This window comes from Mustela nigripes, chromosome 16 (assembly GCF_022355385.1).
Source record: "Mustela nigripes isolate SB6536 chromosome 16, MUSNIG.SB6536, whole genome shotgun sequence".
Classification (NCBI taxonomy): Eukaryota; Metazoa; Chordata; class Mammalia; order Carnivora; family Mustelidae; genus Mustela; species Mustela nigripes.
The window spans coordinates 22,734,218-22,761,912 of NC_081572.1; the positions used below are offsets into that span (position 1 = coordinate 22,734,218).

The following is a 27,695-nucleotide window of genomic DNA, read 5'->3' on the forward strand; positions in this document are numbered from 1 at the left end:
ACCATGTCTTGAGTGCCTGCTGTGGGCCAAGAGCCTGGCCAAGGGCTGGGACACCTTGGAGAATAAGTACACACCTTGATCTCAGGGTGCTCATAGTTCTACTAGCATCCCAGCCCCTGAAACCTTTAGGAGCCCCCAAGTTCCAATCCGGGCCTGAGCCCGTTGTCATCATCCCCACCAAGGGAGACCCCCACATACCAAGGGAGTCCCTGTGTCAGAGCTGCATCTCTCTATGAGGGGGCGGTTTGCTTGAGGGCAAGGTCAGGGGCCTTCCGGGTTAGACCATCAAGAAGAGGATGGCCTGGGCTACAGAAGAAGACTGTAGGGCCAGCCTGACAAGCAGGAACTGGGAAAGAGGAGAGCATTCTGGGGCCCAAGGGTCAAGGCATGTAAGAAGAGGAGAAACAGGGGCGCCTGTGTGGTTCAGTTGGTTAGGTGTCTGACTCTTGATCTCAGCTCGGGTCTTGATCTCAAGGTCGTAGGTTGTAGATTTGTTAGGCTTCACATTGGGTGTTAAAAAAAAAAAAGAAAAGAAAAGAGAGAGAAGCATAGCACTAAAGGCCTGTGGTTCAGGAAGTGAGAGAGAGGAGCTCAGGGTCACTTTGCCTACTTTTCTTTCTCTTTTTCTTTCTTGCCTAATTAGTGCCTCCTCTCAGATGTAGATCCCCAAAACATGACAAACAGTGCCCCTACCTGGAGAGAATCTCCCCCATTTATGACTCTCTGACAGGTCCCATATATTCACCTCTATAACCACCCCACGATCTCATACACAGACAGAGCAAATCCACCGCCAGTCCCCGTCCATCCCAGGCATGCCGGCAATGTGATACCCAAGGCATGCCAGCCCAGCCCACGCCTGGGCCTCTGACCCCTGCCCCAGTCTCCCTGCTCAAGAGTGGCCCCCCCCCCCCTCCCCGTCCTCCTCCACCCCTTTGCCCCATTCAGAGGCCTGGTTCCCAGCACTGCTTGTAAGCAGTCGTGGCATGCCTTAACAGGCCAAGCTGATGAGCCGGCCCAGCAAGCCTGCGTCTTCAGCAAGCTCGGTGTGCCATAACCCTGCGTCACTGGGGGCCTGGGGACCTCCCTCAGTCCAGCCTATGGAGCAGAGGGTGGTCCAAAGGGTCTCTCCAGACCTCATGCTCTCCCCATCCAGAGCCAGGCTTGCCCTGAGTTGGGGTATTTGCTATACGCTCCTCTCCTACCCTCAAACTGGGCCAGAGCCGAGGAAGGCTGGAGGAGGAAAGGGAGAAGGAAGCACTTGCCCTCCCAGGAGTCCCACTGCCATCTCAAGGAGAGATGGACACGACCTCAGCAACCAGAATCCCCAGTTATTCCAGAGGCTCAGGGGCCAGCATACGGGCTCTGGAGACTTCTGGAGTCCTTGACCTCTAGGTCTGAGTTGGATCTCTACCGCTCCCTGGCTATGAGACCTTGGGCAAGTTATTTCACTTCTTTGAGCCTCTGATCCTCACCCGTAAAATGGGAATGACACTCCTTGCCAACCTCATAGGTTGTTGGGAAAACAAAGTAATTTAAAGAAAGTCCTTAGCACAGGTCCTAAGCACATAGTAGGGGTTCAAGAAATGCAAGCTGGTTTGGGCTGGTTTTTTTTTTTCTTTATTGAGGTATAATTGAGACACATATTAGTTTCAGGGGTGCAAACTAATGATTCACTATTTGTATATATTGCGAAATGATCACCACATTAAGTCTACTTAACACCTATCACCGCACATCGTAATAAAAGTTTCTTTCTTGTGATAAGAACTTTTAAGATCTTGGGGCGCCTGGGTGAATCAGTTGGTTAAGAACTTTTAAGATCTTACTCTCTTAGCAACTTTCAAATATGCAATTCCGCATTATTAACTAGAATCATCATGCCCTATATTATATCCCTGTGACTTATTTATTTTATAACTGGAAGTTTGTACTTTTTATTAAATAACAATTTATTTATTAAGATTTTTATTTATTTATTTGACAGACAGAGATCACAAGTAGACAGAGAGGCAGGCAGAGAGAGAGAGGAGGAAGCAGGCTCCCTGCTGAGCAGAGAGCCTGATGTGGGGCTCGATCCCAAGGACCCTGGGATCATGACCTGAGCCGAAGGCAGACACTTAACTGACTGAGCCACCCTGGCACCCCAAATTTGTACCTTTGGACACCCTTCACCCATTTTGCCCACCCCAAGCCCCTGCCTCTAGTAACCAATATCTGTTCTCTGTATCTTTGAGCTCAGTTTTTGTTGTTGTTTTTGTTTTAGACTCCACATATAAGTGAGACCAGGCAATATGTGTCTCTGTTTAACTTGCTTCACTTAGCATAATGCCCTCCAAGGCAATGCAAACTGTTTTGATTGTCTTTTGGATATTCACACTCTCTCCCATCCAGCCACACTCACAGTCAGACAGGCCGACAACCCAACCAAGTGTACGCACGGGCCCAGCAACATGGGCAGACACTCAGGGAGGTCTGCACAGACCCGGGTGAACCCCTTCACCTGGGCTTCATCTCCCCCTCCCACTGCCAGCCCCTTACAGGCTTCCACATGCCCCAGCGCCCCCCAGGCAGGGAGGCATCAGCAGAAGGCCCCAATGCCATAGCAGAACTTTGGCCCTTTGGGAGTGGGGAAGGAGGCAACGTGAGACCCCGGCAGGCAAGGGACACAGCCAAGGTGCCAGGCTGGCAGAGCCTCCACCCAGCAGGAGAGCCAGTCCCCTCCTCAGGGACAGCAGAGAGAGGGGAGACTAAAGAGCATCTTTCCTTCTGGTGGGAAATGAGCACTTGCAGAAAAGGGTGAGTCTGGAACCAGCCACAAAGTAAACAGGAGGGCCATTGCCCGGGCAACCACAGGCTGGAGTGGGACAGGGCCCACCGCAAGCCCTCTCCACCCCCTGATTTATTCCACTCAGCGGCCCTTGACTGTCTCAGTGCTCACCCTCCATGTATCCATTCTGGTGTCTGGGCCCACGTGGGACTCCCCAGAGGGAAGAAGCTACGCCTCCTCCATCAGACTGGGAGCTCCCTGAGAACAGACAGGGTTTCATTGTTATGTTTCGTGTTTTCATCCCATTATCTGTCCAGGGTCTCCCAGAGGTCACAGCCTGGGTCTTTCCCCTCAGATTGGAGGCTGCTCAAGGGTATGTCCCATGTCTCTCTTATTAGCCTGAGAGCTTCCTAAGGACAACTTTTCAGAAGTGGATTTGTACTACTAGAATGCTTCGTACACCGCAGGCTCTCAAAAATGAGTTGTTCCTGGGGAGGATGTGGAGAAATTGGAACCTGCATATGCTTTGCTGGTGGAATGCAAAATGGTGCCATTGCTGTGGAAAAACAGTATGGCTTGGTCCTCCTAAAATTACACAGAATTACCATAGACGTAGCAATTCTGGCTATGTCTCCTAAAGGAGTGGCAATGGGGACTCAAAGCAGTATGCGTACACCCACATCCGTGGCGGCAAGATTTGCAACAGCCAAAAGGTGGAAACAATCCAAACACCCACTGGTGCGTGAACGGGTAAACAGGACGCGGTAAATCCATACGAGACAATTTATTTGGTCTTAAAAAGGAAGGAAATCACAACATGGATGAACCTGGAAGACGTTACGCTTAGTGAAATAAGGTGGGAACAGAAGGACAGACGTTACATGATTCTGCTTAGACGAGCTACCTGGATGCCAGGAGGCAGAAGACAGAACGGTGGCTGCCAAAGGAAAGGGGGAAGTCAGGGACTGTTTAATGGGCACAGAGCTTCGGTTTCGGAAGATGGCAAAGTCCGAGAGATGGACGGCAGTGAGGGGGAGGGTTGTGCAACAGGAATGTGCTTCATGCCCCTGAACTGTCCACTGGAAATGGTCAATTGCATAGTACATGTGTTTTACCACAGAAAGGATGAAGTCCTATTGAAACTCCCATCTGAAGGACGTTGTTGAAAGAAGGTGGGACAAATGAACAGGTCTCCCCCGGGGGCCTAAGAGCAGGCCCTGCCCACAGAGTTTGCCCAGGATAGCTGGACAACCTCCTGTCTGGACAACCTTGCCCTCCCACCCCTCTCCGTTATGCCTTCTCCGAGTCCCTATTGTCACCTTTGGGGCCCTAGTAGCCTGAATAGGAGCTCTCAGGGTGCCAGGGGAGTCTGACCCTTGCACCCAGTAAGTCCTTGGCATGGATGGACCCATGGATACCCCAACTCTCGGGATGTCACATCATCCTAAGGCGTCACAACTTTGGAAGAGTTTCCCTAGCAAAAGCCGCCGGACTGTGGGGTTCCCGCCCCTTGAGGCCTCCCCACCTCAGCACACACGTCTGTTCCCAACTTACACAGCACCTGTAACACACACACACACACACACACACACACACACACAAACACGTGTGCGCAAGGGCGTAACGCGGAGGCAAGTCCCTATTCTCAAATGCTTTCTCATGCAAACACTCCAAGAAAAACATCCCTACCCACTGAAGGGTGCGCGTTCTTGTCCGAGATGCAGGCGGGTCCCATGTGCAGCAGAGCCCCCTGCTGGCCCAGGTCCGGCATGCTTTTCTTCCTTCACAGCTCCGAGTGGGCGGGGTGCCTTCATCCCTCCACCCACCCCTCCCCACTGCCTTCTCCAAGCCCCTCAGCCCGCTACCACGCCCCAGGATCACCCCTCCCCATCTCATACAGAAGAGCAGGGTTCCCTGCAGAAGGACGGAGTGACCGCGAGACCTTAAGGAGGGTTTCCTTTGGTCAAGGGGTACTGGAGAGAGGCCAGAGCCCCTTTGCAGTCTAGGTCATATTCAGGGCAGGCAGTCATTCCTGAAGGCAGAAGAATACTTGCAAAGACTCTGCTCCAAAATGCTATCCGTTCTGCTCCTCCACACTGGACCACACTGGAGGAGAGCTCTGGGACTGACTCTCCCTGTGGCCCCACACAATCCTCTCCGGAAACTTTTCCCGTTGTCTGAGCACCTGGGCAGAGACAACAGGTGCACCCACTGGTTTCTTTCAGGGGAGAGCTCGTCCTACTCAAGCTGAGACCACATCCCCTCCCAGGGCAGGTCTCGGCAAATTCCGAAAGTCTCCCCCAGGGTACTTGGGGCTCCCTGGCAGGGAGAGGCTCTCAGCCCCACCCCTGAAACCACCCACCCCCTCCCCCCAGGCCCTGCCTAACCTGTCCAGGTCATCCCTTCACCCAGCCTTTGAGCTGAACCTCTCCCTAATCCAGCCCAGGCTGCCTCAGAGGCAGCTGGAAGGGTGCAGGGGATGGTAGCTCTGCAGGGACAAACCACCTTGCTTGGCTCCTGTCTGCGAGGCAGCCATGATGGTTTTGGGGTTGGACTCTGCAGTCAGAAGACAGATGGCATCGCTTTGGTCCCCCAACCCCAGATCCTACCCCTCCGCTGCTTGCCTGGCCCTGAGTCTGGGACATGGTAAATGTCACAGCAGAAATTAAGATCGAACCCTTACTATATGCCAGGCACTCTATGCATGCCTTCCCTCATTGAACAGCAGAGCAGCCTCTTGGGACAAGTGTGACACACACCAACTTGCCACCCCAACCCCTCAGAGCCCCCGTCCTATCTGGTACTAGGTAGGGAATGATTGGAGCCAGGGCACTGAGCGATGGGAGACATGGGGTTAGTGAGAGAGAGATCACTATCCCAGCATGAAGGCTGCTATGAAGAGTACATCACACTTGCCACTGGTACTGGTCCTAGCCCTTTTCTGCCTCTAGGTCCCTCAGCCTTTCTTACTTCTTCAGGGATACCGGCCTGACAAAGTTACTGGGAAAGCATTCTGGGAATCAACAAATTGGAGGTTTTACGGCCTAGAAAGCCCCACATCCCACCCATCAGAGGACCCTGCTTCCCAAATGACTCCTTCAGCAGTTAACCATGTTCACCACTCTCTTCCAAGCTGCCACCATTCCTCTGGTCCAGACTCATTGTTTTAAAGTTGTGACCACCAGGCCCTGTGGGACAGGCCTCCAGGTTGCATGTACACTACACCCCCGCCCCCATATTCTGCTACCCTGGTCTACTTCCAATGCCTTTAGGTTCCAGCCTCAGGCCCTTTGCACATGCTCTTTCTGGAATGCTGTTCTCTCTTGCCCAGCTCCCTCCCTGCCTCACCAAACCACACCCTAATTAATTCCTATCCACCCTGTAGTTCTCAGCAAAAAAGTCATTTCCCCAGAGACACCTCCCCTGGACCCCAGACTGGGTCAGATTCCTGTATCACTCTTGAGTTAGTGTGTATATATTTATGACTGTGTGTGGCAATGTTTCTGAATGCGAAGGAATAAATGAGCCTCTCTTTAGAGAGAGTCCACATTGGCCAGAACACTGTCTCCAGGGGGAAACTATGTAGGGCAGAGGCTGCTTCAGATCTCTGGCCATCTTTTTGTACCCCACACCTTCCTCAGTGGGAATGGGATCCTGAAAGTGGGGGTACTAGAATAAGGGAGTAAGAGGTGGGGAAAAGAGGGAAGCTGCTCCAATCCTCTTTCGGTGTCCTCTGTCCCCCAAGCCCAGCTGGCCAGGCCCTTGTCCACCCAGGCAGGGCTGACCCTCCACATCCACAGATCCCTCTCCCCCACCCCTATCTTCTCTTAACCCAAGATCCCTTCTCCAGATCTCAGCTTGACTGTTTCTGAAAAACTTCCCCCGACCACAAGCTCAAGAACTTGCCAGGGTCCCGCGGGGTGGCAGCTCTGACTCAAGCCCAGGTCCGTCTGCGGGCAGAGCCCAGGCTCTTAGCCACCTCATTACACGCCTCATTACTACCAGTTTCTCCCTGGAGGCCAGGTCGAAAGACACGCCCACTCTCTGGGCCTCAGTTTCCTCCTGTGGGCTGGGCCACCTCTAGATTTCTGAAGACTGGCAGAGAGGTCGAAGGGGCAGGAGCGGGGGAAGAGGCCGGGAAAGGAGGGGGTGAGAAGGTAAGGACAGGGGAGCAGGGAGGGAGGAGCGCGGAGAGGCGGCAGCCTCAGGCCAGCCAGACGTAAGAAACGCCAAGTATGCGAACTACGCCAGCCGGAGCTATGAATAGTGCGGCCAGGCTGGCAGCCCAGGTCGGCCCAGCCCGCCCCGCAGCCCCCAGCCCCAGCCCCAGTCCGCCCACGCCAGCCCTGCATCAGGGGCCAGAAACACTGCGGGGGCCTGGGAGGCGCGCAGGGGAGTCGAAGCCCAGCTGCCGGGACGAAGGGGCGTGGTCATGCAAATAGCAATGCAAACAGAGCGCAGCACGCTTATCCGATTGGCTGGTCTCGGCAGGTCTGGGAACCAGCGCCGAAGCCCGGCCCCGGCTCACAACTGCTCCCACCCCGGCGGCTGGAGGTCTTTAGGGTCACCCCATGGCTGATATCCCACTGATGCCCTGACCCCAGTGGAGGCCTCTCACCTTCTTCCGTCAAGGCCCCGTAAGGCTCTGCCGCCGTAAGACACCGGCCCTCCCACCCCAGCGCCAGGCCAGTTCCGCCCCGTTGGAGCTCACCTGTCTGACAGATGGCTGGCACTTGGGAAATTACGAGGCCCTCAGGCCTGCCTCGGCACTCCCTCTGCTCATCAATGAGGGAGCACACTGGCCTCGGGGTAGGAGACTAGGTCCCTGGCCTAGCCCTGCCCCTTCTGTGTCCCCAAAGGAGTCAGCCAACCTCAGAGCTCAGCCCCCAGTCCCATTCTGGGACTACTGAGTAGGTGTCACCGAGGGTGAGGAGTCAAAGAGAACTCAGATCAGCTCCCAGCTCTGTGACCCCAGTCAAGTGGTTTCCCTCTCCAAGCCTCTGCCGTCTCAGTTGTCAATGGGGCCCCTGAGAGGACTTGTTGAGTGCTTGACACATCTGAATTGCTGAACAAATCTGAGCTCAGTAGTCCACAAAAACAATCCTGATACAATCCTGATTTTATGAAGAGACAGGCATGCAACAAAAAGGTTATAAAGCATAGTGTCTAAACCTTCCTAAACAGGGGCACCTGGGGGGCTCAGGCAGTTGGGTGTCTGCCTTCTGCTCGGGTTGTGGTCTCAGGGTCCTGGGATAGAGCCCTCTATGGGCTCTCTGCTCAGCAGGGAATTGGTGTCTCCCTCTCACTCCCCCTCTGTGCTCTCTCTCTCTCAAATAAATAAATAAAATCTTTAAAAATAAATAAATAAGCATTCCTAAATAGGATTCAGAGGAATCTGGGTTGGATTTTTTTTAATATTTTAAAAAATTTATTTATTTGACAGAGATCACAAGTAGGCAGAGAGGCAGGCAGAGTGGAAGTGGGGGGAAGCAGGCTCTCCGCTGAGCAGAGAACCTGATGTGGGGCTGGATCCCAGGACACTGAGATCATGACCTGAGCCGAAGGCAGTGGCTCAACCCACTGAACCGCCCAGGAGCCCCAGGAATCTGGGTTTGAACCCCCAACTTGTCCACCTCTTAGCTGTGTGTCCTTGGACTAGTTACTAACCTGAGATTTCTACAGTTATAAAACAGAAATAATCTATTCCTATGGGGTTGTGCAAAATTAGAGAGATAGTGTATGCAATATGCTTGGCACAGCAGTGTCTGGCACCAAAATGCTCGATAAATGTTAGTTGTGGGACCCCTGGGTGGCTCAGTAGGTTAAGTACCTGCCTTCAGCTCAGGTCATAATCCTGGCATCATGGGATGGAGCCCTGAGTTGGGCTCCCTGCTCAGTGAGGAGTCTGCTTCTCCCTCTCCCTCCTCCTGCTCATGCTCTCTCTCTCTAATAAACAAATAAAATCTTTAAAAAAATTAATGTTAGTTGTCACCAATATTCCTATTATTATGTTGTTGTTCTCACAATGCATACTAAGTGCTACGGGAATGTTTGCTCATCAGTCAGCACATCCAATCAGCAAGTCCTGGTCTAGAAGCTGCAGATAAAGCAGGGAGCAACACCCTCGTGAAGCTTAAGATCCACTGCCCAGAGGAGGAAGTTCCCATATATTTGAGGAAATGGGGTTAGGGTTGGGGGCTTACAAAGGAGAATATCTGAACTGGGCAATGAGGGATGAATAGGAGTTTAAAAAATAGAGACGGCAGGGAAGGGTTTATCAGAGAAGGGGAAGAGATGGTATGTCAAGTTTCTAGAAAGGGGAAGAGGGTGATAAGTCCTACTCCTACCCTGTCCTCTCCCCCTACCTTCAGTTTCAGCCCTCATCATCTCTCACTTGGTCTGCTGCCTCCACTGCCTGACACCCTTCCACGACTCCAAAGTATTTATGGCAGCAAGTCAAGCTCCTTCGTATGGCATGAGGGGTCTGCCATGATGGTGGCAGGGAGGGGTAGGATTTGCCATTCCTTGGCCTTGACAATCTCAACTCTACTCTCGATCTTGCACTCATTGATGCCAAAAGAGGCCAGGCTATTTCACACCTTGCCTTTACTCATGCTGGATCTTTCTGTCTGGAATACCACTCTCTCTCCTCCACAACCTGCACCCCCCAAGACATCCTATCAAGCCTTGGCAAGCCTCAGTGGAGCCTTCTTCCCTCAGAGCTGGAGCATCTTTAGAAGAGGCAGCGGGGTTTGCCCATATCTATCAACACCTCCTTGGATTTCAAGGCTCAGGAGGGGACCAGGGGAAGGGACCACCTTCCCAGAGTGGGATGGGTATCCTCCAGGCTTTTTCTTGTGGAGGAATGTAGCAGAGATCTCAAGCCGCAAGCCGGGCTTAGGATTCAGAAAGACGTAGATTTAAATGCAGATGCTAGGTGACCTTTGGTGAAGTTGTCTACCCCTCTCCGAGTCTCAGCTCTAGGCTCTGTAAATATACAACCTCCACACGATGGCCCTTGAAAACGATCAAAAGGAATTTCCTAAAAGAATCTTCCACCTAACGATAGGTTTGGAAACAGGAGATGAGAGAAAGGCGATTAATCTTATCACCAACTGGTTTTTTACAAACCCCTGTGGGAATTCTACCCTCCAACACTCTTTGCACCATGAAACCCTTCTTCCTAGCTTTATGACCACATTCACACTCAGATGATGTCGCAGTGAAGCCATTCCCTTGTGCCTGCTTCTGTCTGACTCCCCAGTTAGGCTAGGCCACGTTTATGTTAATAATTTGGGCGAGGGGCAGCAAAGAATGTTCTGGACTTGCAGACAGTATAGAAACAAACATAACGTGGTTATGAGATCTTCGTGAAACTTTTGGGTGGCAGGAAAAGCAGACAATGAACCAATGAAGGGCAGGGGCTGTGTCATATACTCATCTGGATCCCAAGACCCACAGAGAGAGCTGTGAACGCTGACCCTACATAGGAAATAGCCACCAGATGAAAGAAGATCAGTTTGCATTAAGATCTGGCCGCTGTCTGATTTTCCAATTCCTGGAGTCAGGTCCTTCTCCTGCCCCCACCCCCATGACATTAGGGAGCGGAGAGACACTCTATGTATAGGCCAAGCCTGGGAATATCTTCACTGTCCCAGGCCACACCCAGTCTCGAAGCTAACCCTTCAGCCAGCACGGTGGGGACCTAAGCATCTGGGAGGAAAAGGTCCCAGTGGGGAAGAAAGGGGGGCTGTTTTTTCTTCCCCACAGCAGTCTCAGTCTTGCTGCTTGGCCCCCATTTCCTGCCTCCCACTTCCCTCTTGCAGACACCCCTCCACCTCCTGGGCTCTAGGTTCAATCCAGCTGTCCCCTCACTCCTACCAGAAACTTCAGGCCAGAGGGAGGGCATGGTGCCAAGGATTCATTAGAGTTAATGAAGGCTCAGCTCTGCAGATGCCAGTGCAAGATACAGGAGAGTACCAGAACCGCCCACAGCCCCCCATCAGGGCCTGGGGTGCTCAGCTCCCTCCTCCCCCTCTCTTGGGGAGGAACCAGGGGCCACACCCTCAGAAGAGGAAAGGGAGATTTAGAAGAATCTTCTCGAGTATAGAGAGTGCCATGATGCCCAGAGGTCAGGGCGTGGGGCCATGAACGAGAAAAGAGCCTCAGGGTGGGGTAGGGCTCTCACCTTGGGCTGTCTTGTGCCACTGTCCACTGCTCAGCCCCCAAAATTTCACCAACAGCCTCCTTTCATGGAATCATAGCAGAGTCGAGCTGAAGAGACTCTGGGAACTTCTCCACTACCCTGGGATCACATACAACTCAGCTGCCTGAGCCCTGTCCCCACCTGGCTTTCATCCTCCATCTTCCTCCCACTTCAGACTGTCCCTCCCCCTCTGCCTCCTCACTTTGGCCTTGGCCTTTCTCTAAGCCTCAGCTCTGCCATGAGTCAAATGTGGAGGCGGGGGCCAGGTGGCCAGGTTGGTGGGGGAGGGGGACCTTTAAGATCCCTCCAGTTGAAATTTTCCAAGATGCCCCCTCTCTGGCTGGCTTCGCTCTCCCTCCCACCCTTTCTCTTAGAGAACAATACAGAGTTTCCTCCACATTGAGAATGAAGGAAACTGTGGTAGAAGGTGGGGGTCTCCACTCCAGCCTTTCGGGGGGTTCTCAGGAGCAGGAAAATCTCCAATAGGCCAGACTGCCCCTGTCCCTCCTCCCAGGGGCTCTAAGTCCCGTGCTGGCAACAGATTCTTTCCAAGGGGTGTTCTCATGCTCCCTGAGGAAGTTAAAAAGGAAGACACAGCTGTGGACTTAGGAGCCCAGAATCAGACAGTAATCAATCTGGGGACTGATAGAAACCAGGCACAAGGCCAAGGTGAACTCTGTCCTTCCCTATATTAACCCACACTCGGGGGCCAAGACCCCTGGAGTGCTGTCCTCCTACATGGCTCCCACATGCCCCCGCCCCGCCGCAGCCTGGCCACATTTCTCCAGCCCACACCCCTCCTACCAGCCTGCCTTCGCAAAGAGGCTGGCACTGGGTCTTTCCATGCTTGGCTTGCCGGTCTTGGTCATCCCTAAGCCCCGCCCTGAGCGGTCTCCCCTCCCAGGGATTCAGGCTGAGCTTTGAAAGGGTCACTTCAAAGAGGACCTGCCTGCTGAGGGCCCAGCCAGATCCAGAGACAGCTCCTCCTCGGCCAGATTCCCGGAGGCTGGGCACAAAAGCCCCACTGTTCCCTCGACCCCCAGACGCCCCCAAAGGCACTGGACATAAGAAGTCTTTCTTTCCCCAGTTCCGCTCTTTACAAGCCACAGCTCTTTGCCACTGGGAGCAGGCCTGGCTCCTCAAGAAGAGGCTGAGGCGTGGGAGGACAGGGAGCCAGCAGGTCCCCCTCTGCCACCACCATACCCCATTGGGTAGCCAGGAGCTTTGGAGCTGACTTCAGGACTGGTAGCCTAGGGGCTTCCCTGCCCCTCAAACACCAAGCGTGCCCAGGCCTGCAATGGCCTTCTTCTTCTCCCATCCTTCAGAACCACAGCTACCCTTCCACACCTCCTCCAGGCAGCCTCCCTGGACTCCCTCTCCTTAGAGGAGCCTCCCAGTGTCCCCTAGTCACAGCAGTCTACCTCTCATGTTCCCAGGAGGCTGGGGCCCTGCCCCCCCACTCCCCAGTACCCTGCAACAAGAACCAGCTCTCACCTGCTCCCCTAACTTCCTACCATAGGGTACTGATCCCAAAGCAGGGCGCTTAAAGTTTCTCTTTCAACACTTCACCCAATGCCTGAATTCTTTCTAGCGCAGCTTGTGCCTGCTCACCTCCACTGATGGGAGCCTCATTATCTCCAGGAGCAGCTCATTGGCTCTGACGTCTCCTTGTTGTGCCCTAAGAAGGTCATTCTCATTTCCATCCATTGACTCTCATCTGTTTGACAATTGTTGCTACTAACAGTGGAGATTACCAGGTGTCGGCCACTTTTCCTCTATCACCTTGTTTCATCCTCCCAGTGAGATTATTTCAGGGGTAAGATTATTTCAGGGGTAAGAAAACAGAGGCTAAAAACAAAGAACTTGGTCAGGAGGGCCACATCACACAGTGAGAAAGGCGTGGAGCTGAAATGTGGACTGCAACAGGCTCGAGGCAAGGGCCCAACCAACCTGCCCCCCAACGTGCCAACAGGCCACGCCAGGCCCAGGCCTCTCACCCGTCACGGCTGCCTGTGTATTAGAAGGACTCCTCCACACTGAGTCTTCTTTTTCCTTAGAGAGCTCCCTGCCAGTCTTTGTCTGCAGATGACGTGTGGCCTAGCCATGGCGGGTAACTGATGTGATTTCAGACCAGCAAGTGGGGAGCAGAGGGGTAGTCAGAGGGAAACAGGTCCCCTGCCCAGGGGCACATGTGTTGGAGGAGGGTGGAGGAGATGACCCTGGGCCTAAGGCTTAGGACTGGAGGTGGCCAGAAATTCCACAACATCCCATGGAGGAAAGGTGCCTGGGTGGCCATGACAAGCTCTGCCTTGAATCAGACACTGCCCTGAACCAGAACCTTGAACCATGACAAGCTCTGTCTTGAACCTCCAACTGAAGCTGGCAGATTCTTTCACTAATCCAAGGTGATGCATTGGGCTGAAGATCTCAGGGCCAGAGAGATGAAAAAGTAACGAGACTCATTAATCCTGCCTGTAGTCTTTTCCCATGTGCCCATTGCTCAGCACCATGTCCTTAAAATTCCGGGGGAACAAGGAGGGTGTGAGCTTTCCTTTCCTGTCTGGGTTTAGATCAGGCACTCCCGCAACAGATAACAAAATGTCGTGCCTCTAGGCTTCCTTCCCAAGACTCCAACTCCAGCTACTTCCAAAGAGTTAGATTACAGGAATCTGTGGTTTCTCCATATTCTGTCAACCAGTCAGTCAACAAACGTTCTCTGAGTACCGGCTGCATGGCTGGCCTTGTGGACACCAAGACAACCACCACACCCTTGGTGCTGCTGGGAATGAGGTGAAGGGCCCAGTCCACCCCTCAGCTCTGCCACTTACAACTAGCTGTGTGACCTTAGGAAGCCACAGAATCTCTTTGTGTCAGTTTCTTCATCAATGAAATGGGACCGTGATTCGGTAGCTTCCTACCTCGTGGGAAGCACTATGGAAGTAGCTCCTTTTATTACTTTCCTTATCCTCAAATAACTCCAAGATGTTAGAGGGGACTAATGTGCAGACCAACTGTCACAATGCCAGGGGGAGAGCCGGGCACCCTGGGAGGCCAGGGGCAGGGCTGCTCCCCAGCCTCCACAAACATTTATGGAGAACCGCCCTGTGCCAGGCGCTGTGCTGGCCGCTGGGGACACAGAGAAGAACGGGGCACATTGTCCTCTCCTCCCTGCTCCTCCCCTCTGTCCCAAGGCCCAGTCCCAGAACCCAGCACCGGGCGGAGGGAGGGGCGGTGGTGGTGGCAGGGGGCAGGGTGCGCCATGGACAGAATAGTGTGGAGAAAAGCAAGACCTGGGAGCCTGGAAATCAGGACACCCGGGTTCATGTCCTCCATTCCTGGGCCACCTAACCTTAGGTACTGCCTGGCCTCAGTTTCCCCATTAGAGCATGAAGGAGTTCAACATGATGACCCCTCCAGTCCTGACGCATTCTGACAGGTCACAATCCCACTCTCACCAAGCTTCCAACTCGCCCTAAGTGTGGTCCTTAGGGCATATCAGCCTGCTGTCCCACTGAAGCAGGGGGGAAGAGATGCTCTCCTGGTACTGGCTGGCACAGCCCAGCTGAAGAGCTGGCACATCGCATGAAATAGGGGGGCCTGGATCTAAAGGCGGGTTGTTTGAAGGGGGTGGGGGTTCTGGGGAAAGGCAGAGCCAGCTCCCACAGGCCCTATTCATGGCTGTCTCTGGGGAGGGAGGGAGAGCAGGATCATTAAAACCGGGCTTTGTCCAAATCCCTGACCAAGCCAATATCTCACCTTTGAACCCCTGCAGCCAACAGAGCAGGGCTGATGCCCCTTTGGGAGGGAAACACCAATGAACTGAGCCACAGTCCAAGGGCTATGGGTTGGCCTGGGGTGGGGTGGGGTGGGCATGCTGGGGGAGTCTATGAGCTGGTTCCACCAACACTGGATGGCCGCCTGAGGTCTCCAGTCCTCTGCCCAGCCCCAGCGTGACTACAAGCAGCCAGGCTCCAGACAAGCAACCAGGCTCCAAACCAGCAAGAAATTCACCTTGCTCTTGAGCTGTAGCTGCGAGATGGACCCTGATCAAGGCAGGAGTGACAGTGGGACCAGGGAAAGCTCAAAAAACAGGATGGCAGGATAATAGCATGGAGTCTCCAACCAGAGCGCCACATTCCCTCCTAGATTCTGCCACTTGTTAGTGATATGATTTAAGCCAAGCTATTAGCTCTCCATGCCTTGGTGGTCTCAACTGTTAAATGGGGACAGTAACAGTACATCACAGAGGTGATGTGAGGATTAAAGGAAGTAATTTTTTATAAATCCTGGCCCAGAGTCATTACTACCTACATCTTAACTATCAGGTGTATTAGTAAAGCAATTCCCACCTCCTTAAAGACACATTTTTTTTTTCCCAGGCACTAAGGTATATGTCTATTTGAATATATTTGCATCCCTTATGAATCTCTCCAGATTCCTCTGCTTGGAATCCAGTGTCACGGGGATCTACCTACCCTACTATCCTGGAAGAAACTTCCTTGTGGAATGTTCCCGGCCAGGCTGGGAGGCTGCCGCTCGAAAGCCTCTCCCTACTGGTAACTACAGTCCCTCCTCCTATCACTTAGTCCATTCTCCTGCTTTGTAGTCTCTTTCAACCTTACATACCAGGCAGCCCCTCTAAGTATTCCCTGCAATGAAGGATGAAGGACACGTGCGCCTGCCCACTCCTGCCCTGTTCTGCAACCAGCACCATCCCTCATCCCACTCCCATCCCCAGCAAACCGCTGCACCGCTGGGCAACCAGAGGGGCCTCCTGCATCCCTTCTCCACGGACTCAGGGCAAGTCTGATGAGGGGGCAGAGAGGTCCCCATGCAGGCAGCCCAGCACAAGGCCTGCTCCCTGGGTCCAGTCCTTCTCTGCCTGGACTGGGATCCTTGAAAGCCTACCCCACTGCCCATGGTGTCCCAAAGCCACCTTCCTAACAGCACCCTCTTCCCCAAAGCTTCGCCTTATGCCCAGATCTCATCAGGGTACCCAGGTTCCATCCCTGGCAATATTTCTGTGTGGTCTCAGACCCAAATACCCACCCTGCCCACCCACAGGGCTTTTGAGGTCCTGAAATCCAGCACTGAAGGTAAAAGAGATTTATTGCTCTTACCATTCCCAAGGGGAAGGCAAGGCCTCAGATGCTGGAACAGGAGTTCCCAGCCACGTAAGGGTGGACCCAACCACCTTGGGAGCAAGTGGATGAGGCTGGGGCTAGGGGCCTTTGAGTTGTGTTTGGAGGCGAAATGACTGGTTATGTAATGGAGATTCAAATCGCAGGCCAATGAGCACATCTCAGCAAGAGCAGACACTTTTGGGAATAAGGCTGTTGACCTGGCAGAGGGGGTTGAACCCCATGGAATCAAACCCCATCCACCCCGAGCTGGGCCTGGGGTGGGGGTGGACAAGGTGGGGGGTGGTGATGAAGTATGTGTGGTTGGGGGTGGTTGTGAATCCATGGGACTCAGGCTTAATGACCTCCACCCCCACCCCCTGTCCATCCTGAATTTCAAGTTTGTAATTAGGAAACACTTTGGCTGAAAGGCGCAGGGAGAGTCTGGGAAGAGAGAATGCTCCAGGCTGAGGGAGAACTGAGCATATGTCCAGCTTCTGAGAAACACACCAGTCTCAAAGAATTTGCAGAGCACCAGACCCCAGCTCCAGCATGGGGTGGAGGAAGAGGGGGAGGCAGCTGAGGAAGAGCATCACTAAGTCCTCCAGCCTTGTTAGGAGAGGAAGAGGCCTCAGCCCAGACCTTGACGGCAACCTGGACCCTGAGGCAACTTCTTTTCCAACCTGGGAAAGGACTGGCCAGACAGCGTCCAACCCTTGAACTTGGAAGGAGGGTGGTGCAGTGTTGGGGTACTCCAGCACCGGTCAACCAGGCTTGGAGGTAGGGGGCTGGCTCCAAAGGGGCCCCGAGGTCCTTACTGGCCCCTCCCCAGCTTCAACAGCTGGCAGATGAAAGAACCCAAGCAAAGCAGCCCAGCGCTGAGTAATGCCCCTGGCACCCCGCACCCAGACCCACCCACAGCCAGTCCGAGGGGGCGGAGGGGAACGCAGCTGAGCCTTCGGGACCATGGGGTCCCGGGGCCCGTTTGTCTTCTCCCAGGAGCCAGTGGAGCGACAGACCCGCTCCCTGAAGCTCATCGTGCGGTCAGGCCCGGCAGGGGGCGAGTGTGGCGCGGGGAGGGGGGTGTCCGGCCGCAGTGGCCAAGGACATCCCGCTCCGGGAACCCCCTCCCCCACTCCCTCTCCCTCCAGCTGTGCCGGGGCCTCGCCAACGGAAAACGAAAACTCGGGCAGAGGAAACGGCGGCAGACGCCCCGCCTGAAAAACCCGGACAAAAGGCGCGGGCCTCCCGCCCCCGCTGCCCGGCCGCGGGGGGCCTGGCACCGCCGCCCTGGTCGGTGCCCTCTGCCCTGGCAGCCCCGTATGCGTCCCGATCCTCTGCCTGCCTTCCCCCTTCCCGCCCCCCTACCCGGGGCACTTCTCGCTCCGGCCCCCTCCCCCGGCCCGCCACCAGCCCAGGTTCCCTGCAGCCGTGCCCGCGGTGCCCGCGGCGTGCGCCCCAGGCGGTGCCCGCCGAGCGGGGGCGCCGCGACCCCGGCCCTGAGGCGCCAGCTCCCCGGCAGCGCCTGGATCCGCCCCCCTCCCCTGGCCCAGCGACCTCACCTGAGGGGGCCGGGGCTCCGGGCGGGGCGGGATCCCGACCAGGCAGAAGGCGACTCCATTCATCGGGCGGCAGCGGCGGCTCTGCGGCCGGGGCACTGCTGGGGGCGCGGGCCGGGACCCGGGAGGGGCGGGGCCGGAGGGGGCGGGGCCGAGCGCGGAGTGTCCCCCCCCCCGGGGGGCCAGCCCCTTTGCTCCGCCCCCTGCGCTCCCGACGGGGCGCACCCGCCACCTCTCCCCAGAGCAGCTGACAGATAAAGGGGGCTCAGGCGGGGCTTTGCGCCGGCGCCGGAGCTAGAAGACAGAGCAGCCTGGGGAAGAGAGGTGGTCTCAGGGAGACAATTTGGGCTGGCCTCCTGGGAACAGGCCCAAATGGATGGTGATCCTGGCTGGGGGAGGAAAGAGGACAAGGGCACCCAACCCAGAGCTAGCACAGGGAGAGAGAGGGATGGAAGAAGGAAAGGAAAGGGAAGCAGAGAGAAACACAATCAGACAGAAGTGGTCAGAAACAACGGCTGAGAGACACAGAGAGCATCACAGAGGCCGAGACAAGATAGAGACAGTGCAGAGTGCAGGAGAAGAAAGTCAGAGACGAAGATAGTGACCCAGGATTGAAGAGAGGGATAGACGGAAAAAAGGCTTAGGGAGCCTTCTGTCCAGAGACTCGTGGAGACAAGGACAGACAAGGGTAGGGGCAGGTGGGAGCTTCAGGGGCTCTAACCCCTCTGTCTAGGGCCTTCTTCCCAGGCAAGAGTCTCTGTCCAGGACCCCAAGAAGGCAGAGAAATGGAGACTGGAAGAAAGAGGCTGGTGGGTCCCCCAGCCCTTCAGACACCCAGCCAGCCAGCCTGCCTGGGATTCAGGCTTCTGGACCAGGCTTCTGGACCAGCCCATAGATCTGCTCTGCCGTGGACAACAGTGAGGGCAGAGATGGCGCCAGGCCTTCCAGTCACAAGCTCCCCACAACCTTCCTTTGGGGTTTCATTCCAAGGTAGGCCCCAAGAGCCCCTGAGGTTGTGAGCCAGTTCTTTATTTCCTTGCCCCTAAGCAGGACCCCTCCAGGCCATTTCCTGATGTACCAGGAAGAATTGGTCCCTCAGTCCCTCATTTCTGCTGAAAAGTCCCTCTGCTGTCTAACTGACATCCTTACTTCCTGTATTTCCTACAGCCTCAGCTTACCTCTTTCCCATGCCTTCTTGCAGATTTAAAGGTCTCCCATATTCCTTCACCCAGATTATGAAGAAAAGAAGGCAGAGGCCACAGGTAGATACAAATGGGATTGGGATAAAGCAGGCAACGAAAGTGGAAGGCTGACTCTACCCACGGGAATCAACCCACGTTCTCGGGGCAAGAAGACCTCATAAAGCCTGCCTACCTCGCCAGCTCCAAGTCTCCCCAGGACCAGGACTCAGGTCTTGGAGTGGCTAAGAGGGGCCCAGACACCCACTAGGCCGTCCCTAATCCTGTGAGCCGGAGGAAGAACATACCGACTTGTTTTTAAATCTTACGTTTTATTTAATTTCTTTTCAGTTCCCTGGCAGCCCTTGGAAAGGGGATGCTCTCATAATGATGGAAGGGCCCTTCATGACTCCTCTTCCTTCCCCACCTTGCCTCATCAAGGTCATGTGCAACTGGAATTGTCCACCCCACTCCTCACCCCACCCCCTGCCCCTGGCCCTTCTGAGAAGTCCTTCCCGCTATCTAACTGTAACGAATCATACTGCCTGTATTGTCTTGCTTGGTTTTCAAGAAGGTTCCTGTTTCTCCCTCCCTCTGTCCTGTAGCTCCAGGGGTTCCGATGCTGCCACGCTGGCTCAGGGGTCCTCCCCTTTCAGAACAAATGGGCTGTCTCTGTAAGGGGGGGGAGCAGTGGCACCGGGGGTCCAGACTGAACTGCGGCTGTAGGGGGAGCGGAGGAGGGTGGTGACCGCTGGGGTGCCCCTGGCTCACTTTTTCCAGAGCCTGATGCCCTCAGACACAGCGGGAGGCAGTGAGAGGAAATGAGCTCACACCCGCCAGCAGATGAATTCCTCCCTCCACAATGCACCGCGCTCACCTCCCCCACCCTCTCCCACTTCCCAGAAAGTGCGCTCTTCCCCCACCCAGCTGCCCTTCCCACCTCTTCCTGCACCTTGACCTGCACCCCCATTCTGTCCTGGCCCTCTCCCATTGATCTTCTCCAGCCCTTCTTCCTCCTGTCCTTTCCCTCAGGCTCATGGGGTCTCACTCCCGGGTCCCACCACCCACCCCCAAATCCACTCCATGCCTGGCACACGCTTTCTCTGGGGTTCCTGGAAGTAGAGCCCAGCATGGGTGGAGGGGGAGGTCCCTCACTGAGGACCCTCCTTATACTTCTCCTCTTTCTAAGTTCCTCCCCCAGCCCAGTCACCTTCCTCTCAGTTCACAAATGATTATTGGGAATCTTAATATATATGAGGGGGTGGGGGACTGGAGGTTGCCCCTGGGGGTGCGGAGATAAGACCTAGCTCTTTCCCTTGTGGGGGTCCTAGTCTTACCAATCCTGACTCTGTAGTGAGATCTCCGAAAAGGAGCAGAGGAAAGCTTCCAGGATGAGGGGGCCTTGAGCTTTTTGGGGCTTCATGGTGAGATGGGGGGGGCGAGGAATGGGGGTTAAATACACTCCAGGGAAAAGGACTATCATAGGCAAAGGCAGGAGAAAACAGATTCTAGTGATGTGGCTGGAGCCAAGAAGAGGGTAAGGAGGGTACATATGTGGGCAGGAAGCACGGAGGGATGAGGAAGGAACCGTGGGCGGGGCATATGCCGATGGAGTGACTGGGCCTGAGGCACTTAGATTCCAGCCTGGCTAGGGGGCAGGGATTTAAGAGGCGATGGGCCACCTAGCCGGAAAGACAGGGGGTTGCGGGCAGCAAGGAGATGCGGCTGGTGGGGAGATGGTAGCGGGGGGGAGACCCTGAATGAGGACAGGGGCAAGAAACATCAGAGGCCCCCACGACTTAGTGACCAGCTGGGTGTTGCGGGAAGGAGATGAAAAAATCTGGAGTGTTCTGAGGGAGAGGGGGCATGCCAGGCACTGTGCGTCCTTTGTATGTGTTATTCCAATTCAGCCTCACAAAGGAGCTTTGCAGTAGATACTATAATCCTCATTTTATGGATAAGGAAACTGAGGCCCAGAGAGCTTGAGTACCTCACCCAAGTCCACCCAGAATCTGAATCCGGGTATTTGGGCTCCAGAGTCCACACACTTAACCCACAAGCTGTGTTGCCAAGTGGAAGAGTGACCAGCACCTTAAACTCTGGGTCTGTCTCTCCGAAGAGAGGCCTAAACTGGAGACACAGCTTTGGAAGTCATCAGTAGACCCAGGGCGTTCCTGAACCGAGGAAGTGGCACTGTGTTGGGCAGAGAGGGCACCTTGGGCAAAGAGGGGACCGGTGGAGGCAGAGGCCAGATTTCACAGTGAGGAAGAGCATCATTGGGGATGAGGAAGTGGAGGCAGGCCTGTTAAGAAAGTTAGCAGCACAGGGGAGCCCTGGGAGAGACTTGGGCAGGAGAGAGATGGAGGGGTGATGAGTTGAGTAAAGGAAGAAGCTGCAAAGCTCTAGGCTCTGTGTTCCCCAACTCCAGCTAAGGCAAGAGTTGGGAGGGGCAGTCAGGGAGGGGTCCTCCGACCAGAGCTGTCCACAGCCAGGATCAGGCCTGGCCCAGGACCCATCTAGGAGTTGCATGCTGTCATCAAGGAGCACTGACTCCAGAGTTCAAAGGCCTGGGGTCAGTTTCCCCTCCTGTCCACCTAGTCGTATGTCTTTGAAGAAAAGGACATGCTCTGCTCCTGTTTCGTCCTCTGCAATATGAGAACAGTAAGACCCTCTCTGCCTGCCTCCCCACTGGAAGCTCACACTTGATCATGGATTCAAAGCACCCCGGGAGCTGAAAAGGAGAAACAGTGCGTGGAAGGGGGGTTATTGGAACTGTGGGCCGGGTGGTGACCCTGGAGAACAGCGTCTGTCCTTCCACCGAAGGGGAAGGAGCACCCTCTGGTGGAGAAGGGCGGGAGGGCAGGACTAGAGGGGATGGGGAGGAGAGGCTTGTTCCTGTGACTCTGGTTTTCCAGCACCCAGCTTGTCCTCTGCTTGTCCCCTGAAAGCAACCCACCCCCACCTAAATGCTCACCTCTAAAGCATGTGCGGGCCCAGTTCATTCAAGGCAAAATATATTTATTAAGCCCTGATTACATGCAAACTGCCGTGTCCGGTGGTGGGGACCGTCAATGTGCCTGCCCTCTTTGGGCTCAGATTCCAGGGAGAGCAAGAAACAGCAGAGGATGGCTAGGTCAGGGCTGCAGTGTTGTACAAGCAGTGCACTGAGGAAAACAAGAGGGGCCTCCCATAATGAGGGCAGAAGGCAGGGGCCCTGGGAGGCTGGGTGTGTGGCTAAGACCTTGAAGGCCATCACAGGGCAAGTGGCAGAGGAAGGAGGCCCAAAGCTGAGAGCTGGGGGATAGGGGATGCGGGTGGGGGGGTGCCCAGGTTCCGGCAGAAACCCCAGGCATCCCACAGAGCAGACCTCGCTGAGCATCTTTAATGGTGTAAGGGTAGGGCAACAGGCCACTCAAGAAGATGCCAGTCCCCACCCTCCTCCCTGCCACCAGGTCCCTCAGGAATCCCACCCAAACACCCCTCAAGGAGGGAAGCTACAGAGCCTCTAGACTGGCTGGGGCCAAGGGCCATTGGTAACCAGCCAAACAGCTGGGAACTCAGGCCAGAAACCTCTGGACAGTTGGCTCAGGGGTGGAAGCAAGGGGCTGTGGCTTCTCTAGGCTGGCAGCCGGGCAAACAAGCCACACCCAGTAAAACCCTGGTGTCAGGGCAGGGAATAGGTAAGAGATGCCCAGTCCTGCCATTCTCCGCCAGCGACCCCTCAGAGGAACCGTGTTTGTCGTGATGCGGGGACAAGGAAGAGGCCTTGGGCTGGGGTCCCTGCCTTTGCAGGCTCCCAGCTGTGTGATACTGGGGCGTGACATCAGTCCCGTGGCCTGGACTGTGTATAGAAGGCTAGCAGATGACCTCCAAGAACCACGATGTCACCTGACCCATTGCCAAGATGTGTTCAAATGAGTTGAGTGCCTACTGTGTGCCAGGCTTTTTACAGACACAATTTTATCTACACCCAATGACCACCCTGTAGGGTAGGTGTTATTATTAGCCCCACTGTATAAACGAGGAAACAAGGTCCGAAATTTCAGTAACTTGGTCAAGTCTGATGCCAAGCCTCCGCTCTATGAAGCAGGATCTGTAGGAGTAGCTAGGCCCGGTAGTGTCTTCCCAGATCCAGGAGGCTAAATTCTGAGGTTCTATTCGAGGGCATTTAAATTCTTCCAGCAGCTGGCCTGCAGTCCTGCTTTTGCCACAGGCCCCCAGAGCCCGCCCAGCTCTTCTACGGAAGCCTTGCACACAGGGGGGCCACGACCCACTCTCCTCCCTGTCTCCATTGTGTCCTTCAAGGAGAGGTGGAGGGGCAGGGGAGAGGAGGGAAACATGGAGGGAAGGAAGAGAAGGGGAGGAGAGGGGAAGGGAAGGGGAGGGGTAGCTCCCACCTCCCCCTGGAAGCTCTGGAAATCCCCAGCAGCTGCTCCCTCTCCTCTGTCTGGCTCTGAGCCAGGCCTAGGAGGGAGAGGGGAGTTAGATGGGAAGAAAAGAGGGGCAGGGCACTGACCACAGGGGGCAAGCCCCTCCATCTGGGCACCCCCCCCCCCGTGAGATTCCAGGCATGCTCCCTTTTAAGAGACCCTACATGCCAAAATCCACGCATACCACACAGACACATTGGGGCGGTTCTCGCACTATAAAAGGATCCTTCGCTTTACAAGAGGGCTCAGCACACGGGAAACTTAAAATAGGAGCTTCCCTTGGTGGGGTGAAAGAAGCTCCGATTTCAGAAGCGCCCCGTACACACCATGTTTCCGGCTCCTCCAGAAAGCCAGTGACACCCATGGGGCCAGCAGGGCTGGGGCTGCCTTCAGACATTAACATCGGCCTGGACACGTCCCTGGTCATGCTGAACATCAGCATCCCCAGCTGGGGGTGGGGGGTGTGACTCACAGTCCAGCGGACAGGCTGACTGCTGTGCTGCTTGGCAGAGATGTCCTGGGACACCTAGAAAGGACTGCGACAGCCACCGTTCACCACCACTAGCAGGGATTTCATAGCGGCCCAGAGAGAGGACAGATATACAAGACCTCCCAGTGTCCCTTTGATGGGCGCGGGCAGGAGCCCAATGTCCTACTCTCTCTTCTCTCTCCTCCCCTCCGCCATGCCAGGGCACAGAGGAGCCAGAGTCTGTCCTCTGGGAAAGGGGAAACAGCTGACCCCAAGAAGAGGTCTAGAAGGCTGATGGGGGGGCAACTGAGGGCTGCTTTTAGGAGCAATTCAGGCTGAGCTGCACTCCCAGTGAGCTACTTTCTAGGCAGAAAGTAGCAATGATCCCTAGCCCTACCCCCCCTTTTTTTGTTTATTGAGGTGAAATTCACATAACGTAAAATGCACTGTTTTAATGTAAGCAATTCAGTGGCATTTAGGACTGTTCCCCCAGCCCCCACTTGTTGATACTCAGAGTGGAGGACAGCAACAGCAGATAATGACGAATGGAGTCCCCTTCTCCCTGCCAGGCCTGGTTCTGCCACTGGCCATTTAAATTAACAATGAAGATCCCAAACAGGCCTAGAGACTAGACCAGCCCACAGATCCTCCCCACACAGCACACGCAGCCCCCAGGGGAAGATGTCCAGAGCATTCTCGCCTCCCCAGAACTTAGGCTCACCCCCACCCCTGACTCCTTACCCCTACCCAGCCTCCCGCCCCTCCTCATCACCACCACAGTCAACCCAAGAACCCCTCTGCCAAAGGTAGGGGGTCTGCGCTCAGTCTGAAGGGGAGAGGTCTCAGAGCCCAGGGCCTCAGGCCACTGCTTCAGGCGGAGCAGCCCCAAAGAGCCCAGGAGTGCGGACAAGCCCAGCACTTAAAGGCACACCCAAGAACAGAAAATCCCACCACTCCAGACCCCACCCCAAGACCTCCTACCAAGTCAGGATTATGAAGGGAGTAAGGCAATCTCAAGAGCAGCGCCCTCACTCCCGCCCAGGCTTCTGCCTCTCAGAGCAGGAGACTGACTGCCAGTCCAAATAGAGGCCCCCCTCACTCACCTAAGGGGACTGACCCCCACTTCTCCATTTGCTGCACACCCCGGAGGAGGTGAGGCTCTCTAGCCTTAGGGAGTCTTCACCCCTGCCCCTTTCTGATGGCGATTGTGTAAATGAAAGTCCCCGGGGCCTGGCTGGGGTTGTAGGTCTGCCTTTGGGGGGCATATGGAGAAGCTGCCCAGCCCACCCCATCTTTTCACTGCCATGAAATGGTGGCAGCAGCTGCTGCAGCTGCTGTAATCGGGTGGGGAGGGGCGGGCTGGGAGAAGACCCTCCATGTGTAGGTGGGGGAGGGAGACGGTTGTGTCCTGTCGCTGTGAGGTCTCGCTAGGGGGTCGGCGGTAGTTGGCGTGGGAGAGCTCCCTCCGTCTCCTGTCACTCCTTCATTCCGCAGGGCCTGCAGCCCCCTCAGGCCTAGGATCCTAGCAAGGGCTGAGACCTTCCCGCGTGCGGAGGGGGGCTTCTAAAGGAGGGTGCTCTCCTGGGTGGGGAGAGAAGCAGCGTGCGCGCCCTCTGTGTGCGCCTCCCTCTGTGTGTGTGTGCGTGTGCATGTGTGTGTGTGTGTGTGTGTGTACCCACTAGCTCAGTGTCACACCAGCCTCATCCCTCGCCCCAAGCTCCCGCCGGACTCGGAGCCTTAGCGCCCCAGACCCCCTCCCCCGCGGCGCGCCCACCCTCACCTGGTGCTTACGGCCCCCGCCCTGCCCTCCCAGACGCGCCCCCGCGCCCCGCGCCGGCCGACCTGCTCCATGCTACTGTCCGCTACGCCGTCCTCGCCGCGCCGGCCCCGGGGGGCGCCGGGGGCGGCGGCCCCTCCATGCGCCCTGTCGGTGCGGCAGCCGGGCGACCGCCCAGCGCGAGGAGCGGGTTGTCAGCCGCCGGGACCCCCGCCCCGCCCCGCAGGCCCCGCCCCCGCCCCGCCCCGCCCCCTCCCACCCGCGGGTGGAGGCGCCGCGCTCACACCCGCGCGCGCGCCCGCGCGCATTCGGTCACACACACACACAGAACGTACACCCGCTCACATCCAGGGGCTCATCCCTGCCAGCACACCTTGTTCTCCCTGTCCTGGGGACATCGTTCTTCCAGAGAGGACACTCTCCCAGGGAAGACCCTGGCTTCATGTCCGAGATTTAGGACTTAGAAGGGCCCCACCCCTCATGTTACAGGGGCCACAGAAGGGTTTGCCAGAGGCCACACAGCAGCTTAGTGACAGAGCTGACCCTGTGGCCCAGATCACTGTCTCCAGGCTGATGCCCCTCCTCCAGGGTTGCCTGAGAGCAGGTCAGAGACACCCACAGAGTCTGGGACACAGGGGGACACAGCACTGTCCCCTCCACTCCCCCCGCCCCCACTGCCTGTGAGCAGGGGTCTGGATCCTGTGACCTTGTGAGGACAGGAGATGGTGGGGAGGCATCATCCCTCCTGTCAGGATCCAGCCTCTATTCAAATGTGTTCTGAGGCCCTTGGCTGGGCGTGGGGAGCAGAGACAGAGATTCCTGTCGCCTACCGGGTGCCCTGCCCTAGGCATATGCCAAGCGGGAGGAGGGGCTGAACTCGGGCCCACTGCCACAGAATGGTCCTCTGAAGCCCCCAGTGCCAGCCAGGCACCTAACTGGTGGCAGGGCAGCCACCCACTCTGGGAAAGACCAAAGAGGTGTCAAAGAGACCACTTCCCCACTGACACCCCCCCATCAGAGGTGGCTCCTGATGGCCCACTGCCCCTCTGTCCTGCCTCTGACTGGATAGGGCGGCACTGAGGGCGATGTCACATGAGCAGGCATGTGAGAGGCCGGCGTGCTGCCCAGGAGTGAGGAGTCCAGAGCAGACAGAGCTGGGAACTAACCTGCCCTGAAGCTGGAAGCAGGGTGGGAGCGTTGGTGGGCAGGGGCTGGCTGCCTCAACTCCCTACCCCCCCAGGCCAGTGCCCAGGCTGGCATGAAGGGGGGTTTACCCCCTCCCACTGCACCCGGACTCTTTGTTGGGCACCAGAGGGTGAGGGGGCAGAGGGCAGGAAGCTCAGATGGGGCGAGTTAAGATCCTCAGTGGGCCCAGACAAAGGGGGCTTTATAGGCTGGGTGTGGGGGACAAACTAGGGGGAGGGAGGCAGGAATGCAGTCCGGGGAGGCCCTGAGCTCAGGGGCAGCCTGGCTTGGGGCTGAGGTTGGACTCCCCCGGTCCTCCCATGCTTTGGCCCTGTGGGGTATTTGCTGTTTGCTCCTGGAACTACAGCCAGGAGTCCTGGCAGCCCTTCATCCCAGGCTGCCCATCTCTTCAGGGGTCTGGTGGGGACTCACCACACACTCCCAGTCTTCCCTGCCCTGCTGGCTGCCCCCTCTCTTGGCTCCCCTGCCATGCATGCCCTCTCAGCAGCCTTGTGGCCGCTGTCTGCTACCCAAATGAGTGAGCGCCCTGCTGGCTGCCTGGGGAGGGGAGGGACAGATTTGGGTGGGGTCACAAGGCTAGGGGGTCAATGGGGCCCTTTGTCTCTTCAGAGGGAGCCTGTCCTGGGCTAAAGAGACAGGAGACTGGGAAGAGTGCTAACGGCCGGCATGCATGTACCCCAACCCTGACCCCGCCTCTCCCAGGTCCTGGTGGAGCTGGGCCCTGGGCTGTGAAGGCAGGGTCCATTCTTCCTAGTTGTTTCCCACTGATTGTCTTTCAGGAATGAAGCAGCCACCGGGAAGTGAAAACAAGGAGGAGGAGGTGGCTGTGGCAGCAGCAGCCACCCACGATGGGCTTCTGGAACAGCTGCTGCTTGGCTAGACCTAAAGTCTGGGCTTGGGCTTTGCAAGGCTGAGAACTGTCTGTCCCCAAAGATGCTGAGCGGGCCCTAACAAATAGACTCCTACTAGCCAAAGTCACA

The 27,695-nt window shown here is 56.1% G+C and overlaps 1 protein-coding gene across 3 annotated transcripts in view; it reads right to left on the bottom strand.

Moving 5' to 3' along the window:
- Nucleotides 1-25,683, bottom strand: part of ARHGAP23 (Rho GTPase activating protein 23) — a 78,637-nt gene extending 52,954 nt beyond the window's left edge. For 2 of the 3 annotated variants that reach the window (XM_059380152.1, XM_059380150.1), the window contains exon 1: nucleotides 17,659-17,768. In XM_059380152.1, the coding sequence (XP_059236135.1) occupies nucleotides 17,659-17,721 (63 nt within the window). In that variant the 5' untranslated portion in view covers nucleotides 17,722-17,768. Of the gene's footprint in view, nucleotides 1-17,658; nucleotides 17,769-25,574 lie in introns of those variants that run through there. The other variant, XM_059380151.1, reaches the window with a different exon arrangement.
- Nucleotides 25,684-27,695: the final 2,012 nt, after the last annotated feature.